This window comes from Equus przewalskii, chromosome 11 (genome assembly GCF_037783145.1).
Source record: "Equus przewalskii isolate Varuska chromosome 11, EquPr2, whole genome shotgun sequence".
In the NCBI taxonomy this organism is placed as follows: Eukaryota; Metazoa; Chordata; class Mammalia; order Perissodactyla; family Equidae; genus Equus; species Equus przewalskii.
In genome coordinates, this window is record NC_091841.1 from 17652831 (window position 1) to 17671909 (window position 19079).

The following is a 19079-nucleotide window of genomic DNA, read 5'->3' on the forward strand; positions in this document are numbered from 1 at the left end:
CTACTATATAGTTAAACTAATTAACATTGCTTACATAAAGTTTAAAAGACATTCTTCATAAAATATACCATTGTCAGAGATGTTGTCTACAACTATAACAGTGACTTATGGTGAAATTGTATTCAATTTAAGCATTTGAAAACAATAACATATAATTCTGAGCCATCACTGATTCTAGGTAAAGAGAACTTAACAGTTTTTTTAAAATCAGAATTGAAAGTGTAGACTTGTGAAATGTGGAAGAGCCTTGAAAAAACTTTCCCACTTACAAAGTAACCTACTGAATTTCACATTGTGTGGAAGGCAAAAACAGTAGACGATATCATCCACATGTTTTCATCATATCAGATTTCGTAGACCCAGAGAGTTTTCTTTACAATATGCTTCTCTTATCTTTATATCATGACTTTACACCATTTTTCCTTGTTGATTGTGTATTATTATTATTTATTCATTGAAAGCATAACAAATTTCCTCAAAATTATTCAAAAGAAATGGTTAATTTCCACTCCTTCTACTGAACTATAAGTCTCCTTATGCATTTTAATTTTCTATTTTATTTAGTCAAAAATGTTATACTGATTGCTTTGCTCATGGCTTCCTTTACATCTTTGTTCCTGAGACTGTAGATCATAGGCTTCAACATAGGAGTTACTGTGGTGTAAAACACAACCACCATTTTTTCCTATTCTGTAGATTCTTCTGTTGGACTTCTGAGATACATGAAGAAGAGAATTCCATAAACTATGGTGACAGCTGTCAAGTGGGATTCACACACGGAGACGGCTTTCTTTCTTCCTTCTGCTGAACGAATTCTTAGGATGGCAATAAGCATAAGTATGCAGGAGATGATAATGACTAATAAAGCATAAGAGAAGTTGAGACCTGCCAATGTGCACATGGTGTATTCTTTAATGAAGCTTCCTGCATAGGCCGTTTTGATGAGAGTAGAAATGATTGAACTCAGTGTTTCCACAGAAGTACAAACCATGGGTCCACAATGTGGAGATCAAACTAATAAAGAAGCCATATATGTAAGGGAAAGAGATCAATCAAATACAGTCAGTCCTTGACTTTCTGCTGCCATAGAGCAGAGGGTTGCCAATCGCCATGCATCTATCAAAAGCCATCACGGCAAGGATGAAGACTTCTACAGGGACAAAGGCAATGAAGAAAAAACACTGCACCGTACAACCAAGGTAGGAAATGGTTTTGGTCTCAGATACCAAATTGTCCAACATTTTAGGAATGGCATTAGAGGAGAACCACACATCTGCAAAAAACAGTAGACTGAGGAAAAATACATGAGGCTGTTAAGCTGAGGTCTGATCCTGATTTATACGATCATATCAATGTTCCCAATTAGGGTGATAATGTAGACCAGTAAGAAAACCACAAAGAGGAGGAGTTGCAATTCAGGATGACTAGTTAATCCCAAAAGAATCAATTCTGTAAGATCATTCAAATTGGGCATTTTCTTAAAGCTGATCCAGGCAGAGATGCACTTTTATCTAATAAAATAAATAGAAATCAGAGAATACACATACCAAATATAGCATTCTTCATTTACATTATCTTTTCCTAACCCATTCTCTTACCATTCCTCTGCTATTTTTCTTTATTCTCTTTTTTCTCATGGATCTTTTCTTAGCAGTATATCTTTCTCTTATGTGTGTGTATGTACATGAGATATTCTCTATTGAGAAATTGGTAAAATAATGTAAAATTACAGACAAATAGTGACAGAACTTATTGTATGTAGATTGACTTGTCTACAAACAAAAAATTCACAGGGAGAATTTTTGTTCTTATTATCTCCTGAAAAAGGAAAGACCTTTTACCACTGGCCCCTACTTTTAGAATGTGCATATATATTTTATATTCACTATATTTGTAGAGTTTAGAAGGTCTACAATATATTAGAAGTTTAATCAAAGCCACAGACAAAGAAATGCCATTCTGTAATTGGAAAGTTAAATGATACCTCCATTTATTAATTTTATAAATTTGAGATAATAAGTATTAAAAATGGCTTAATAAAATTGTATAAAATGCTTTAATAAACTAATTATTCTTATCAGCAAAAAAGAAAGGAAAAACCACGTCAAACATCACATTGATTTAACAATTTTAACATTTTGAAAATTAACCTAAAAAAGAATTGAATTCTCGCCAGCCATTGTCCACAATGCAAGCAAGTCTAACAAGAATAAATTCAAATGTCGTCTCCTCTTTTTAGAATCTTCTCCTCCTTTGGGTCTTGAAGCATTAATAAATTATATGATAGTCTCTTATTTCCTTTACTTCTGTCTTAGACTTTTGAATGAAATAAGAGCAAAAAATACTGAGTGAAAGTCTATATTATTAGTCCATAAATATTTAAGCTTTAATTAATAAAATTTCTACAATGAACCAGAAAGATAAGAAAAAATTTTGAGGGGTTGCATAGGCAGCTATTTTTATTTATTGACTGTATCTATGGCTAGCTGTCTAGATTCTGGATAGTATCTAGCACATTCTAACAGTTTAAATATTTTGAGCTAATTTGCCAGCTGTAATGTTCTACTTATGTTCCTTTTATTGATGGGCCAAAGGACAACTGATGGCTCATCATAAAACTGTCCTGCATTTGCCACCAAAGCACAAGTTAGAAAAACATCATCATCATCACTTTCATACTTATTTCTTTATTTATTTTTCATTCATTCATTCACTAACTTACGTAGTTAATACTTTACAGAAAAATCATTGGTTCTCCTTTTATCCGTAATAAACTGTTCCAACCAACCTGGTTTTCGTCTACAAAGAAACACAACTTTTCCTGCTCATTATTATCTGATGTCTGCTTATTCCCTAGGATTTTCCCCTAGCTTAATTTTCCTGTCATATCTATTTTATTATTATATTCACTACTCATTTCCTGATTAAAATTTATGTTATAGAAATCAAAGGGAGATTGGAAAAATAATAGATGACTTTCATCCATCCCTACAGTCTAGGTTGCCTCTGCTAAATCCCAAGTACAAAGAAGCGTGATCTCACTCCATGATGAATTTTCAAAAGAGAGAAATACAGGGTATTGCCAACTCTGTATCCTCTTGGCTCTGCAGGGAGATGTAAGATCCTCTGCAGGATTCTTTTGCCTTCTTGCAAACAGATAACCATTTTACACACACTTAGGCAAGAAATCTGTTTATGTTCTCAGGTATTCTATTTAAGTACTCTTAAAACATAATTTTTACAATGTATTTATGTTTTGATGAATAATAAACCTTATATGTAATGAAAATATTTTTAACTGCTGCTTTTTCACTTACGGCAAATGTAGTCAAGAAATAGAAGAGAAAGGTAAATGGTATTAGGCTTCAAGCACTTAAGTGAGGAGTCAAGTGAGTAAGTGAAGCCATGTGAGCTGAGTCTACAGCGCTGATAAGGCCTCAAATTTTAGTAGTTGTTTAGTGAAGTAGTTGTTTAGCAGCATGAGATTCAAACCATTGACATCACAATGAAATCCATCAATGTTTGCCACCAGCTCAGACTGTGGTGGGATCTATGTGGCGTGTACAACTACCAACCAGTTTGCCCAGGAATTTCCTGGTTAGGAAGGGAAGTTTTGTATCCTGGGAAACACCTCAGTCCTAAACAAACCAAGATAATTACTCTAGGAAATCTCTGGGCCTGTTATTTAAGCTTCATCGTCTTACAGAGATCTTCGGAGTGCTATTTATAAAAGGACAGAGAATTCTAGAAAATCATATACAGAGTCAAGCTGTTCTCCTAGGCTGTCTCCATGTTAAACTCCAACCATTTAGGATGTAGAAGGAAGAATGATGAAAGGTCCTGGTGGTTTCTAAGAAGTACATTGTCATTTACTAAAGTCTTGAGGATAAATGGGCTTGTCAATAATTGTGCTTGAACACATATTGTTGGTATTGTATAGATGCTAGTACTTTATAAAAGTTTGACTCAATGACTTTGTATATGCGTATGAGAGAGAGACGGAGAGGGAGATAGAGCAAGAGAAATTGAGAATGACACTAGTACTAAAGAGAAAATGTCTTTAGCAGAGAAAATGGAAATAGAATTATTTGATTACCACTTAGTGACACTTTATGGGGAGGATTCCAATTGTTTGTTAGGTAAAGTGGTATACGTTTCTGTCACTGCCTGATTGCAGTTCTTAGACGAGACCATCAGGCCAAAGGCTCTATCCACAACAGACACTCATTGCCACAGTGAAGCCTCTCTAATCTCACTTCCTAATAATCTTTTCCAGAACATTCTCTCCCTACTGAGAACCACAAGGACAATCCAGAAGGCTAACACTTCAGACTGATTTTATAAAAACACATAGATTCTCCCTCTGCATGAACCTACCAGTCCGTGAAGACAAAATGTTCTTGGAAACATCTCATCTGTCATCATCAATGGATAATTCTGAAGGATTTGTAAAGGTTGGATTTCCCACTAGGGGCCTTCTCCCTGGAGAATATAGACGGAAACCTGAAGAGGTCGTTAAAATGCTACATGTTGCATCATTTATAATGGAAAATGAATCTCAACAGCGAAAAGTTCTCAGCAGGATTAGAACTTTTAGAATAAATGAATAAAATAAAAAGGCCAGAAGGACTTGGGATTTTTCGGTCTTCCTGTTTTAAAATGTTTTCTCTATCCTGGCAGTCGCATTGTCTTTATTGGGGAGGAGGAAGAAGGTTTCAGTTTCCTCTGTAATAATAATCATGTCAATATTGCATGTGTCACAACACGTTTCAAATATTCTGTACTTCATGAGCACAATTCTTTGCATTAATGAAGCAATTTTCTTCCATTTTTCAATAAGAAAGTGTTGTAAAAAAAAAAAAAGAGTGTGCATGTCGTATACACACATCACTGAACAGCCCCAAATGGACTTCTCCTTGTCTGAAAGAATTAATACACTTCTCTAAAATAAAACCTAATTTCCAGATTGAGATTTATAGCTTTGTATTGTTGTTGCTTATGTTGTTTTTTCTATTTTTTAACATTGTAAAAAAAATCCCTTAATGATTTTTATCAATATCAGATGATTTCTAATAGCTATCCTCCTCATGTTTATGGTTTCTACCCATTCAGAAGTGAAAATAAATTAGCATGTTTGACAAATTTGATTTTAATTTTTATTGACTTAGATAATTGTTTGCAAAGGTGGTGGGTATAATTTTCAGTTCACAATCTCTACATTATGAAGCATGCAAATTTATTCTTCTGATTGAACTTAGTTACTATTTTGATGTTCTATTTTTCAAAGTGGAAGAAATTTAATTTGAGTAATTCCTCGTCCTCCTTTCCACAGGGCTGTGCCTGAGTTCTAGGGGATAAATATACTCCAAGACATTGGAAAACAGGACAATTCTTGACCTTGGTGTGATCATCTACAGATATTGACATGCAGTTATCTATTTATTTATCCAAAACTTAATTATATCCTCAAATGTCCTTGCAAGTGAGTCTAAGCAAATGTTTATTCCAAAACCCTGTGTATCAGGCTAAAAGATGGAAGTTATACCTCCACCCCATTGGTGAATAGCAATCTCCAACCTACTTTTTAAAATACCTCACCTTCACTCTTCATTCAAATGATGACTTTCTAATCCACTTCCAATATTGCCCAACACTTGAAATTGATTGCATTTTATTTCACAGATGATGGGAGAATCTCAGATACCTGAGAAAGCCTCCACAAATTTTGTTGAATGAAATCTCTTTTAAAATATTTTGTCACATACATATCGTTCCAAAGGCTCAGTATTACAACTAAGTAAGCTTTTTCTTGAAGTATTATAAAAGTGCCCTCAGGGAAGTGTTTTCTAAATGCATCTGGCTATTTTAGAAATCAAAATTATACAGAAGATTCCTTTATGTGGGCTGATGGTGCATGGTATCTAAGTTTTAAGCTTTCCTGAAAGTTTATTTATGTTCAAGGACATTTTTTTTAATCGCAAACAAGCCATGTTTGATAGCCATTTAACTGAAATTATTTTATAAATCATAATGTTTATGTTTAATTGGGTCTAGACAGCAACAGACGCAGAGAAGTTTACTCAAATGCAAGTAAGAGATTACTACCATTTTTACCTTCCACCCATTTCCTTCACCATCCTAATGCACAGTATTCTAATATAGCCTCATCCAGTTTCACACCCTTGTTCCTGAGGTCATAGATCATAGGGTTCAGCATAGGGATTGCTGTGGTGTAACACACAACTCCCACTTTGCCTTCTCTACAGACTTCTCTGTGGGACATCTCAAATGCATAGAGAAGAGGGTTCCATAGAAGATTGTGACCAATGTTAGGTGGGAGCTATATGTGGAAAAAGGTTTTGTTCCTTCCCTCTGCAAAATGGCTTCTGAGGACAGCAACAAGGGTGAACATGCAGGATGTAAGAATAATCAGGAAAGACTGGACATTGCTGTAGCCAGATTCTATGTACATTGATAACTCTTTGCTGTAGGTGTTAGAGCATTCCAGTTTTATAAGAGGAGGATCAGCACAGTAGAAGTGATTCATTTAATTGGTGCCACGGACAGGTTGTTGGACCTCAAGGTTTCCATCACACTGAGGAGAAGACCATAGACATAAGGGACAATGACCAGGCAGACACAGACTCTCTTAGACATCTTGCTACTGTAGAGCAGAGGATTACAGATGGCCATGTAGCTGTCATATGCCATGACTGCCAGTATGCAGTGCTTGGTAAGGACCGCAGCAATGACAATACAGCACTGAACCAAACAACCTGCATACTAGATGGTCTTCCTCTCTGATAAGAAATTTTCTAGCGTTTTGGGAGTGATGTTTGTGGAGAAACACAGATCTAGAACAGACAAACTTGAGAGAAAAAAGTGCTTGGGAGTGTGAGGCCAAGAATCGATTTTGATTAACACAATCATGCCCAGGTTTCCTATCACCGTGACTATGTAGACCACAAGGAACAACACAAGAAAAGCAGCTTGCAACTCTGCACTGCTGGTTAGGCCCAAGAGAATAAATTCTGTCACTTCAGTATAGTTTCTTCTGGACATTTCTTTGTCTCATCTGTGAGGCATTGATTTGATTATCTAAGGAGAGAGATAAAAGTTTTTTAATCACTGAAACTCTGGTTAAATATTGTACCAAGTTAAACATTATAAAAAGGATCCAAAAGGCTTTAGTTATGTTATCTCAGCAGCTTTTCCATAATTAGATATGAATAGATATGCCATCAAGCAAGTCTAAAAGTTTTTCAACACTTGATTTTCATTCAGGTTGTATTTGTCATAACACTGTGCAATTAAGTTGGAGACACTAAAGACAAATTATAAATTTACGTATCTTGGTACTTTGGGAAATTAAAAAAAATAGATGACATATGTCAAAGAAGAAATCACAATATAAATTCTAAATGCTTAGTTTTCCTGACTACATGCATTTGCACATAGACATAGAATATGGAATGTTAGAAAGGACTTCAAAGATAAGACAGGTAAAGTTCATTCTGAACACTGAGAAGCTGAATGCTAGGGAGAAGATATGACTTATCTATTAGACTTTCATCTCATGTTTCCTGGTTCAGTCATCTACTGATGTATTATATATCTCATCAAGTTCAACTCATTGTCTGAAACCCAACAAGAAGCTTTATTAACTTATTTGCTGTTGTTGTTGTGATGGTGATGGTGGTGGTGGTCATGCTGTTGGTGCAGGTGGGGAAGTGTTCAGCATTGAGAGAGGCCAAGGTTATCCGTGCATTTGTTGAATAGCTAACTATTAAGAGAAGAATTATGATGAGCACGTTGAAACTAGGAACATAGGAACACACTGAAAGGGTTGCTCTAAAATCATGGAGAAATCAGGGATCTGAGAGTTAATAGCTGTCAAGAAAAATGAGGAGTAGGGACTAATATAATATGAAGATAAGAGATTAAAGGTGCCATCTGAATTCATGGCCCATTATCAGCACAATCTATTATATCTTAAGCATATTCTCTTAACATCTGCTTCAACTGCTTCCCTGTTTTATGCAGAGAACACTCCTTTGTAGGGAGTTTCCTATCAGATATCAAGACCTACTATAAAACTGCAATATTCAGGACAGTATGTTATTGGTACACAATTGGGAAAAACGACCAATGTCATTGAGTATAAAGTCCACAAATAGATCTACACATGTCATAACCTGATACAGGATGAAGAAGGAATTTCAAATCACAGTTAAAAAGAAGAATCTTTTCAATATTTGCTGTTGGCTTAATTGATTAAATAGGAAAAAAGTAAATTTCATCCTTATTTACAGAAATAATTTCTAATGCAAGGTGGTGGTTTAATGTGCATTCCTTATTTTTTCCTTATAATTTATATAAAAGGTATGCATTTTATTGAATTTATCACAAATTATTTTAAATATATTACAATAAATTAAAATATTATGTGTTAATGTCTCCAAATTTTAATTTACAAACAATTTTCTCCATACTAAGAATTACATAAAATGAATGACACATCTAAATATTCTTTTTCTGTCAAACAATTTTGACATTAGCAAATATCATTAACAGAAAACTTGTCAGAGGCTGCATAAAACTTCTTATATCCTCTGAATAGGCTGAGGACATCAATGTGAGTAGCACTTCATTTTTAACCTGAATAAAAATGAAACTACCAGACCTGGTTAATTTGCTGCTTGGAGGTATAACAACACAACAGCAATAATAACATTTGTTGAGTTCTTATGTTTCGTGCACTGTATGAAGGTACTTTCCATGTATTATCTTATTTAATTCCAAGAACAACACTGTGAAATACATACTGTATCATTCCATTTTACAGTCAAGAAACAGATGGTTTCTTTGAATTTCTGGTTTCAAATGTCGTTTTCTCAGCTATTAAACATTATGAAGTCTTTCAACAATTGTACCCATCTTATTAACTTTAAATTTTATAGTTCAGAAAACACTTTGTCACTTTGTAAAACCTGTAAGCCATTCGTTCATCTATGTATACATGCCTATAATAGTAATTATTGCAAATCTTTCAAGTTCTAGATACGGTGCTGGATGCTAGAAGCAAGACAGTGGACAAGATAGAGGTGATAGGTTCGGTTAGGTGAGTGATCAAGTTCAGAAAATTTAACACTGCGACCCTGGCTCACAGCTCAGAAATGGAAGAACAAGCAGAGAAATCAAGCATCAGAGTTTCCCAGTTTAGTGTTCTTCTGTAACATGATACTTTCCCAGGAAAGCCCATCATTTCCTCTCATTTGAATCAAGTGCTTGTGCAAAGATAATAACTGTTGTCAAAAGTGTTAAGTTCAATTGATCTAATATTATCACCTCACTATTCTGCATCAATGATTGTACTATAGGCTACTGGAAAAAACAAATATGAATAAAACAGGATCTGAAAATACAGTTTTTTTTGAGGTGCAGACAATCGGGATGGACTTTCTAACAAAGATAAAGGATGAAGGAGTGAGAAGTAAGACAGGCAGCCAAGGTATCCATGCCCTAACTTTTAAAAATAGGAAGAGGCGCTGGCCTGGTGGCACAGTGGTTAAGTTCTCATGTTCCGCTTCAGTGGCCAGAGGTCTGCTGGTTCAGATCTCGAGTGTGGACATGGCACCGCTTTGCAAGCCATGCTGTGGTAGGCATCCCACATATAAAGTAGAGGAAGATGGGCACGGATGTTAGCTCAGAGCCAATCTTCCTCAGCAAAAAGAGGAGGATTGGAAGCAGATGTTAGCTCAGGCCTAATCTTCCTCAAACAAACAAACAAACAAAAGAAAAGGAAGAAATTTGGGCCCAGCATCTAGGATAGTGGCTAGATATTATGATTCAATTGGGAAGAAGGAAACCAAGAGCTCTTCTTTTAACTCTCTGCCCATGAGCAACTTCTGCAATACAAGATCCAGATTATAGTACTGACTCAGTCTCTAAGGAGCTTTGCAGTTTTTCTGAGGTCTTACCGGTCATGGGCACATGTCATTTTTTGGTGGAAACCATTATCACTAACCTTATTTTAATTCTTGAATTGTGCGACTATGAAAACAGAGGAAGCTAATATAAAGATAGAGCCCATGGGAGATCTGTCAGACTGCTGCTAAGAATTAAGAAATGTAGTAAATGTTCAGATGCAGTCAGGAATTGTGATGAGTGAAGCGACTACATATGCAAACTGGCAAAACAGGGATGAGAATCGTCTTCATTAACTTATTGTGATAAGGTCCTTGACCTGGTTTAGTTCTTTGAGTACTGTCTCATATTTAAAGTATCTTGATTGGAAAAAAAAAAAAGAAGAAGAAGAAGGTCAATATTCTTAAAAAAATTTTCCCTGAACTACAAGTATGGCTTATGAAAAATCAGGTCCTAGATAGAAACAGGGAGTTGGAAAAGAATCCAGATTCTTAAAAATAAGAGAACCATAAAAAATTTAGAAATCTTCTAGTCCAAACTTCTTAGCTACATATACTGAAGCTTACTTTTCCATATGCTTCATGGTCACAGGGAAAAGCCTGTTTGAGAATATGCTTTACTTCTTAGAGGTCAGAAAAGTTTTAAACCGTTAATAAACTACATAGATATAAATTTCCAAATTTTGTTTTTTTGTGGAAATTTGTGATGGTAGACACCAAGACATTAGGCAAATGGAAAGCATAAAAAGAATATTATTTGAAATTAATTACGGTGAAACATCTCCTAGAGATCTATACTATGGAATTCTCCCAGAATGATTCAAAAAACACTGTTAATATCCAAAAAACACAAAGATAGAGTTGAGTAAATACCCTATAGATCATCTCTCATTGAAAGTGCATTGTCTGTGCAAATTCCTCTTAAAACTACCTATTTAAACACATTGATATCTAAAAAGTATGCAATTTAATGAAGAGAATACATAAATTACTATATATCAAAAACTAATATACAAACACATTTCCTCTCCTGCCTGTGAAAAGAAGAGTGTCAACTTAATGACCTCAAAGATCAAATTCTGACCAGCGCTATAGGATTGACACCCAAGTTATTGACATCAGCATATTTCTTAGGAGAATCCCCAAATGTTTCAAGAAGCAGCAATTATAATTGGCATCCCAGAGGAAAATACCCTTAAAGGGAGAAATACTAATTGGTAGCACTATACTTTCTCAAATCAAGATAACTTTTAATTAATATTTTATATTTCACTGGAGTTCAAACCAATTGTCTTCAATGAGTACAGGGCAATACTTTAGACATTACTAAAGGCAACTTTAAAATACCCTGATGCACAACTTCCCATGAAACTAAATTCAGGTAATTACTTTCATCATTTCAAGATCTCTAACATATTTCCTACATTGTTTGCCCTTTAGGAAATTCACACAAGGGTCTGGCCCTGTGGCACAGTGGTTAAGTTTGGTATGCTCTACTTTGGTGTCCTGGCTTCGTGGGTTAGCATCCTGGGTGTGGACCTATACCACTGGTCAGCTATGCTGCAGTGTTAACCCACATATAAAGTGGAAGAAGATTGGCACAAATCTTAGCTCAGGGGTAATCTTCTTCAAGAAAAGAAAAGAGGAGGATTGGCAACAGATGTTGGCTCAAGGCTAATCTTCCTCAGGGGGAAAAAAAATTCATACAAAATATGTACTAATTGCAAAGTTCATGCTGTTTAATCTTCAGAAAACAAATACAAAAGATATATCCTTCCCCTAAAGGAGTTTGCACATTGATGGGATGCTTACGATATGGAAATAAGTAATACTAGGTATCAATGATTGATTTCCAGGAGAAAAACTCATGGAATGTGGCAGGTGGAAGACGCTGATCATTACCAATGATAACAACAGTGCCTGACATGTACAATAATCAACAAGTATATTTTAAATATATGAATGAATAAGTAACATATTTAAATTATTGTTTCTATCATGTCTATCATGTTTGGAAAAGTTTTCTATAATTGAATCTAAAATTGAATTCAGAGCACCTTCACCTCAAAATTAAATTGAGGAAGAGATAGCTGATAAATAATATTTGATATTCACAATAATCCCATGAACTGACTCTCACTAATCATGTTTTGCAATTACATAAACTGATCCTGAGAGGTAACTTCTCTAAGATTACACAAATAAGAAATAAATAATAGAATTGAGATTCAATCTCACGTCTGAATAACTCCAAAATCAGTTCTTTTCCCACCACACCATTCCGTCTCGATATGAAGAGGTGTTTTTTTTTCAGTAGACAAGGATCTGAAGAGAATCTTGATTTTTAACTCATAGCCAACAATTTAAAGTAGATATCATGAATCTTGGGATGGCAATGAAAAAGCAGCACACAAAATTGTTATTCACCCTACATAATGGAATTTGTGAATTTCCACCCTGAGTCAAAAGTCAAAGCTTTCTTAGTGAGGCCAGAGGTATAAAAAGTATGAAAAGAGTGCATTCTTTTCCAGGATTGGAACTTTCCTGGTCTTAGTAAATGCCTGTTTAGTGATTTCCAGGAAACATTTTCTCTGCCTGAGCAGGAGGGGAGACCCTTCTGTCCATAAATTGTACCCCCAATGTAATGTGTAATTATGAATGGATCTCAAGGAAGATGCATTGTTACAAACATTACTCAGAACTAGTTCTCTTAAACCCTTTCACTATGGCTCAGCATTCACTTTTATCTGTTTCTCTTCAATGAAAATGGACCTGTACTGTAGGATCATTCCTGTCTGGTGCCAATAAAATCATAATCTCAAATTCCTCCTCAGAAAGAACTCCTTTTCATGGGTTTGTAACAAGACATTTGTGATAAAGAGAGTTAATGTGATTTTACTAAACCAAAGTAATCATCTATTGTTCTGCCTCAACTATATATTAGATTGGAATAAGGGAGAGTCACAGAGAAGAATCTGTAATTGGCCATAGGCAAAGGCAGAAAGAGGAAAGGATTAGCAAATGCTTACTCTCTCACAAAACATGAGTTGAGCATCATCTCTTTATGAGATACTGTGCAAAGGTCATAAAGATGAAAGGACATGGTTTCTTCTCTTAAGAACTTCTTAGAACAGTGGAAGAAACAAATGTATATACATATAATTTGAGCATCATGTTATAAATGCAATGATAGAATTGTAAACTCATGGATAAGGAATAATGTGGTACCTACACTGCCTGAATGCATTAGAGAAGTCTTCTGGAAGAGATAATGCTTCGGCTGAGTCTTCAAATATAAGGGTAAAGAAAGGTATAGAGGGAACTTGGAATTGGATAGTAGAAAAGTCCATCAAGTGGTAAAACATCTTTCCTGAATAAAAAGAACAATAAATTTTTTTAAAAATTAATCAACCAAATTACAACTTCTCCTTATGTCTAACCTGAGGGAATATTGGCCACACACAAGGTGACAGCAACTGAAATGAGACATCAAAGAAAAGCGTGGCAGTCTGTTTGCCTTCTCAACTACGGGAATCTGCAGCACCATCCAATAAAGGAGCCACTTTCCTGGCATCAACTCTTCCTATTGTTTCTCTCATTTCTTAAGCTCCAGCCACACGTTCTTTCTTTCTGCTACTCTGACACACTAGGCTTCATCCCTAAATCTTTGTACTTGCTATTGATTCTCCTGACTATATTTTCCAATGCTCTGTTTATATTTGCCTACATGTGATCATGTAGGCTTCAATTCCCAAGAGTCCTTCCCATCCACTGAAACTGACACATTATCATGACCCTCCCTTCTGATGTTGCCAGTCACTGTCTTCCATATTGCCTGGTTTTACCTTTTCCATGGCACTTTGCAATACCTGAAATATTTGATTATCTGTTTGTTTAGATGCCTTGCTATCTAACTTCCTCCCCTAAAATGTAATGAAGGACGTTTTTGTCTTGCTTATTGCTGAATGTCCAGTTTGTAATATATTGCCCAGTGATCACATAGGTTTGATGAATGAAACATTTTGAACCAATGGTAGCAATTATTATCTCGAGATCACAGTTCTGCAACAGACCTAGAGAGCATCAGTGCAGAATCCAATAGGAGGACAGAGGACCTCTAGGGAGAAAATGTGGAAAGTATAGATCATTTATACTTTATAAATGCTTTATAGTTCTGTGGAAGTTTGGAAAAACTAGGTACGAAAAGAAAATCAAAAATAAAGATAATCATTAACTATAAGAAAATCAAATAATAGTACAAGAAGGGAATTGCATTCACAGTATTATTCATATAATTAGTAATTAGTATTAGTAATGTTCATAGTGTTACTCATAGTATTATTCAGGTATTACTAATGATACATTCATAGTAATTTTAACAACAAATATCTATTTAAGAAAATATTCGAATTTAATCGTATTGTGAAGACGTGGAGAAAGAAGTTATAGTTCTTGGGAAGGGATGAAGGAATCAGTGGAAGAATTTTAATACTTTAAATACTTTATTATTTAATATTATATATTTAATAATATATTTAATAATATATTAATTATTTGATAATTATAAATAAATACTTTATTAAAGATATTTAATAAAAAAATGCCAATCAGTCATGTCCGTGATTGAAAAAGTCAATAAACAGACATAAGCAGATAATTTAAAATAAGTTAATTACCTAAGGAAATATCAAGAATGTATCTATAACGAGATGGGGCAGGAAAGAAGTGAGATAGGAGATTACATAAACCTTGTAAAATTGTTTGGCTTTTGAAGCAATATATTTTTTACCCTAGTAATTTTAAATAATAATAACAAATAATGTCAACTAATCACATGTATATGTGTAAAAGCATAGGAGAAAAAGACCAAAAGCACATTAAATCTCAAATGTGATTTCTTTGAGAGTTGGGGTATTTAATTTCTGTATTATATGAATCCACATGTTTGAATTTTGTGTAATTAAGATTGTATCAGCTGGAAACGGCTACTTTCAGCCATGGAAATAAACAACTCAACATATAGTAGTATCTTATAGAACAAAGAACATTTCTCATTCATTCTACGTTTCTGTTGTGAGTTGGTGGAGCACTTTGTGCCACATCTCCTCACTCAAGAACCCACGCTTAAATCTTAAATCTTGCTGTTTATCATGACAGAAAAAAAAAAACTCACTGAAGGGTTCTTTCACCAACAATTAACTGCTTAAATGGGAACTGACACATAAATTCTAATCTAACTCATTTTCCAGAAATAGCCACACACTTCCATCTAAACCAAGGGAGAAGTGTAATCCTATGATGTGTACAAAAGACAAAGAAATTAAAGTACCTGTTGAACAAAATGAATGACAAGTACAAACATTTAACTTTTGTAATAAAAATTTTATTTTTTGAGTTTAGATTAAAAAAAAATCATTAAAGCTTTGAAACAATGCAGTAGTCCCCTTTGGCATACCGTATTTCTCATTTCACCATCAATCCTGTCCTGTAACTTAGGAAAAAGGTCTAGGAAATGTTTGGTGACCAAAAGAATAGAGATACCTTTTAAGAAAAAAAGTTTTTCCTTAACAGCTCTCTGGTTAATGCTTCTTTCACTTCTTTATTTCTAAGGCTGTAAATCATGGGGTTCAACATGGGGATTACTGAGGTATAAAATACAGCAACCATTTTCCCCTGTTCAACAGATTCCTTTGAGGGAGGTCTAAGATACATGAAGAAAAGAGTTGCATAGAATATGGTAACAGCTGTCAGATGGGAGCCACACGTAGAGACAGCTTTGTGCCTGCCTTCTGTGGAATGAATCTTAAGAACAGAAGGAAAAATATACAGGTAGGAAATCAGGATGAAGAGGAGAGAAGTGGAAAGGTTACATCCAGCCACAACAAACATTGACATTTCTTTGTTGTAAGTGTCAGAACAAGCCAGCTTAATCAATGGTCGGTCAGCACAGTAGAAGTGATTAATTTCATTGGGGCCGCAGAAGGCTAGGTTGTAGGTCCACATGGTCTCCATCAGGCCAGTGAGCACTCCATACACATAAGGCACCGTGATGAGGGATTTGCACACACCACTGGACATTTTGCTGCCATAAAGCAGAGGGTTGCAGATGGCAACGTACCGATCAAAGGCCATCACAGCCAGGATATAGATCTCCACATGGACCAAAGCAATAAAAAAGTAACACTGCACCAGACAAGCAGGATAGGAAATGGTTTTCTTCTCTGATAAGAAAATCTCAAGCATCTTTGGAGTCACACTGGAAGAGAAACACAGATCCACAAAGGATAAGTGGCTCAGGAAAAAGTACATGGGTGTGTGGAGACGGGCATTGACCTGGATGAGTATAATCATGCCAAGATTCCCTGCCACTGTGGCCATGTAAATGGCCAGAAACAGCAGGAAAAGGGGAATCTGCAATTCCAGGCGATTGGTCAGTCCTAAGAGAATGAACTCAGTCACTGAGGTGAAGTTTCTTCTCATAATTTCCTTCAATGAAAAATGAGGACTTTGGATCAGAACATATTGGTTTTTTTTAAATGGCAAAAAATTTTTATATTTTCTTATGACATGGTTTTGTGTGTGTGGGGGGGTGAGGGTTGTGCTTTTTTCCCTTTCATTTTCTGTGACTCTTTTGTTCCAGGAGATGCTGGTAGTGGTTTAATTAAAACAAGTCCATCTGGTTCTGTATCTTACTCACTAGTCAGCTTCAAGTCTTTTCCTTTTCTAATTGTCCTTCTATTTCTCTTTGTCTATTTCTCTTTTTAGTTTCCAGCACTATATTTCTTACCCATCTCTATTTCTGCTTTGTCTTTTTTCTACATTGTACTTAGCCTTACATTATTTTTTTATCCCAGAGTTTACACTCAGTGCCAGTAAAAAATACTCAACACTCATCTAAATGAATTTACCAGATAACTTAGTCAGAAGTTGAGGCCTTGTACAAGAAGCTCTTTTTCTGATAACAATTATTTTCTCCAAGCCATACCAGATAAAATCCATTAGGTTCTTTGTAAAGGGGCAGTAATTGATAATTTAAAAGATACATATTAATTGATTCTTTGTAAGATGTAAAAGGTCATTGCTTTTAGAATGGCTAGATGTTATTTTGCGGAAACAAATGGAAGAAAACAGAAATTTTTGAAAAGTTGAACAATTGTATATCTTTTATCATGAATGGGAACCAATCAAGTATACAGGAAAGCTTTCAAGAAGTCTTCTAATGTTTTCCCACTTAATTCAATAAATTTTGTAGAAGCTAATTTTTCAGTCCATTAGACCTGAATTAGACCAAGGAAATAACTTAATCCAGCTGGTTCATCAACAGTTGTGAAAACAGATTGACGAGCAAAATCGTAGCATAGAGCCACAGACTGGATTTGACAGAACCTGAACTAGAAGTAGTACCTGCCTCATATCCACATTAGTGCTTGCTCCATGAAACCAGAGTTGGTCTTTGTGAGACAGTGCCTAAAAAACAAAATAAAGCCAAAATAAACACAATAAAATAACTGCAAAAATATTCCTTTTCACTGCTTATTGTCAATCTAGATTTGCTACAACCAAACAGTAGGCTCTCACTAAAAGAATGTGATGAAACACAGTGTGCCATTTTTATCTATCCCTTTCCAGCATAGGCTTGTCCCCCACTTCCACTTTTCTGCCTCCCACTCACTGTAACATGGATGTAGTGCTGATCCATCCTTGACCTTATGGATGAGATGGCAGAAAAATAAGAGTCAATAAGTCAAAATTCCTAAAGTTGTGGCAACACTGAACTGACATACCAGCTCAGAATTTTAAATGAGAATTGAACTTCTGATTAGTTTTATTATTTTGTTTTGGTCTTGCAGAAATTGAAATCCTTGTCCAACTGATACAAACCTAGTAGATCAATTCTCAAAAAGAAAAAAAAAAGATCAGTGCTCAGGATTACTATAATGCTGACTATTATATAAGTAAAACTATATCAAGTGATGATTATTTAGAATTTAATGAATCCCTCAGAAATTATGCCCAAGGATGATGCCATGACTTAAAAATTATTATGGTAATGCTTAGATAACCCTGATGTTAACCTCTTGAGATCCTTTAAAATTGTCTCAAAACTCCTTTCCATCCATTCCATGTCACTTAGAAACCAAAATCTTCATAAATACACACACACAACACGTTGCAATTCTATGAAATGCAGGTAAAAGATAGCATTTGTTGCAAAAAAGAATAAAAAATTAAATTTAAATATTAGACACATTTATTCTTTAAATTCCCCTCTTGAATCCTAACCACAGAGGATTTTTCCACAGTCCATTTTACAGTTCTTAATAACTAGTTGAATAACACATCTCTCATTTCTCTTATTTCTTCCTCCTTCCTATTTCTCACCTTTATCTCTTCTTTCCTGAAATGACTTCAGGAATTCCATATTTTCCTCTCCATGTTATTATGAGAAGCTCACCTTTTGCTTCAACGTCTGTGCATGTATTTTCATGTGGGTTACGTGTCTCACTACCCGTTTCTCATCTCCTACCAGAGAATACTGAAACATCATGGTGTACCCTTCTATGTCTTCATGCCCTATTCTTATATCCTGCCTTCCTTAAAAATGTTCTACCAAGGTAACTTTGAGTTTTGCAAAATTTTAATTTTGTGCTAAAATGTTTCTAGTATCCTTCATACTGATATTCATCTCACAAAATCAATGCATAGGTTTGGAACTAGGCAGATTGGATTTGAAAAATTACAGCTGTGTTACATATTGTCTCTATAATTGCACACAACTTAAACTTTATGAGCCTTGGTGTTCTCACTTTGAAAATGTTGTCTCAGGGAATTTCTCTGAGGATTTTAGAAGTTATAATGTATGTAAATATCTGACCATGTACGAGGCATATAAAGACATCACAAGAAATTTTTAGTTTCTACACTCCCTTTCTTTAATGTTTAGAAGAAATAAAAATTCCCAAATCATGAGCATTGGTACTTTTCATAAAATGAACCCTAATCTTTTTTTTTTTTTAAAGATTTTATTTTTTCCTTTTTCTCCCCAACGCCCCCCAGTACATAGTTGTGTGTTCTTCCTTGTGGGTTCTTCTAGTTGTGGCATGTGGGACGCTGCCTAATCTTTTATATCTAATAGCTTAACTATCTCTGATC

The 19079-nt window shown here is 34.9% G+C and overlaps 1 protein-coding gene and 1 pseudogene across 1 annotated transcript; both read right to left on the reverse strand.

Annotated features, from left to right (window-relative positions):
* Positions 1 to 556: 556 nt before the first annotated feature.
* On the reverse strand, positions 557 to 1474 carry LOC103565021 (olfactory receptor 5M3-like; annotated as a pseudogene).
* A 13996-nt stretch (positions 1475 to 15470) lies between these two features.
* Positions 15471 to 16406, reverse strand: LOC103565022 (olfactory receptor 5M8). The gene has a single exon (XM_008540970.2). It carries the CDS (start codon positions 16404 to 16406, stop codon positions 15471 to 15473), a length of 936 nt encoding a protein of 311 aa, XP_008539192.2.
* Between the last annotated feature and the right edge of the window lie 2673 nt (positions 16407 to 19079).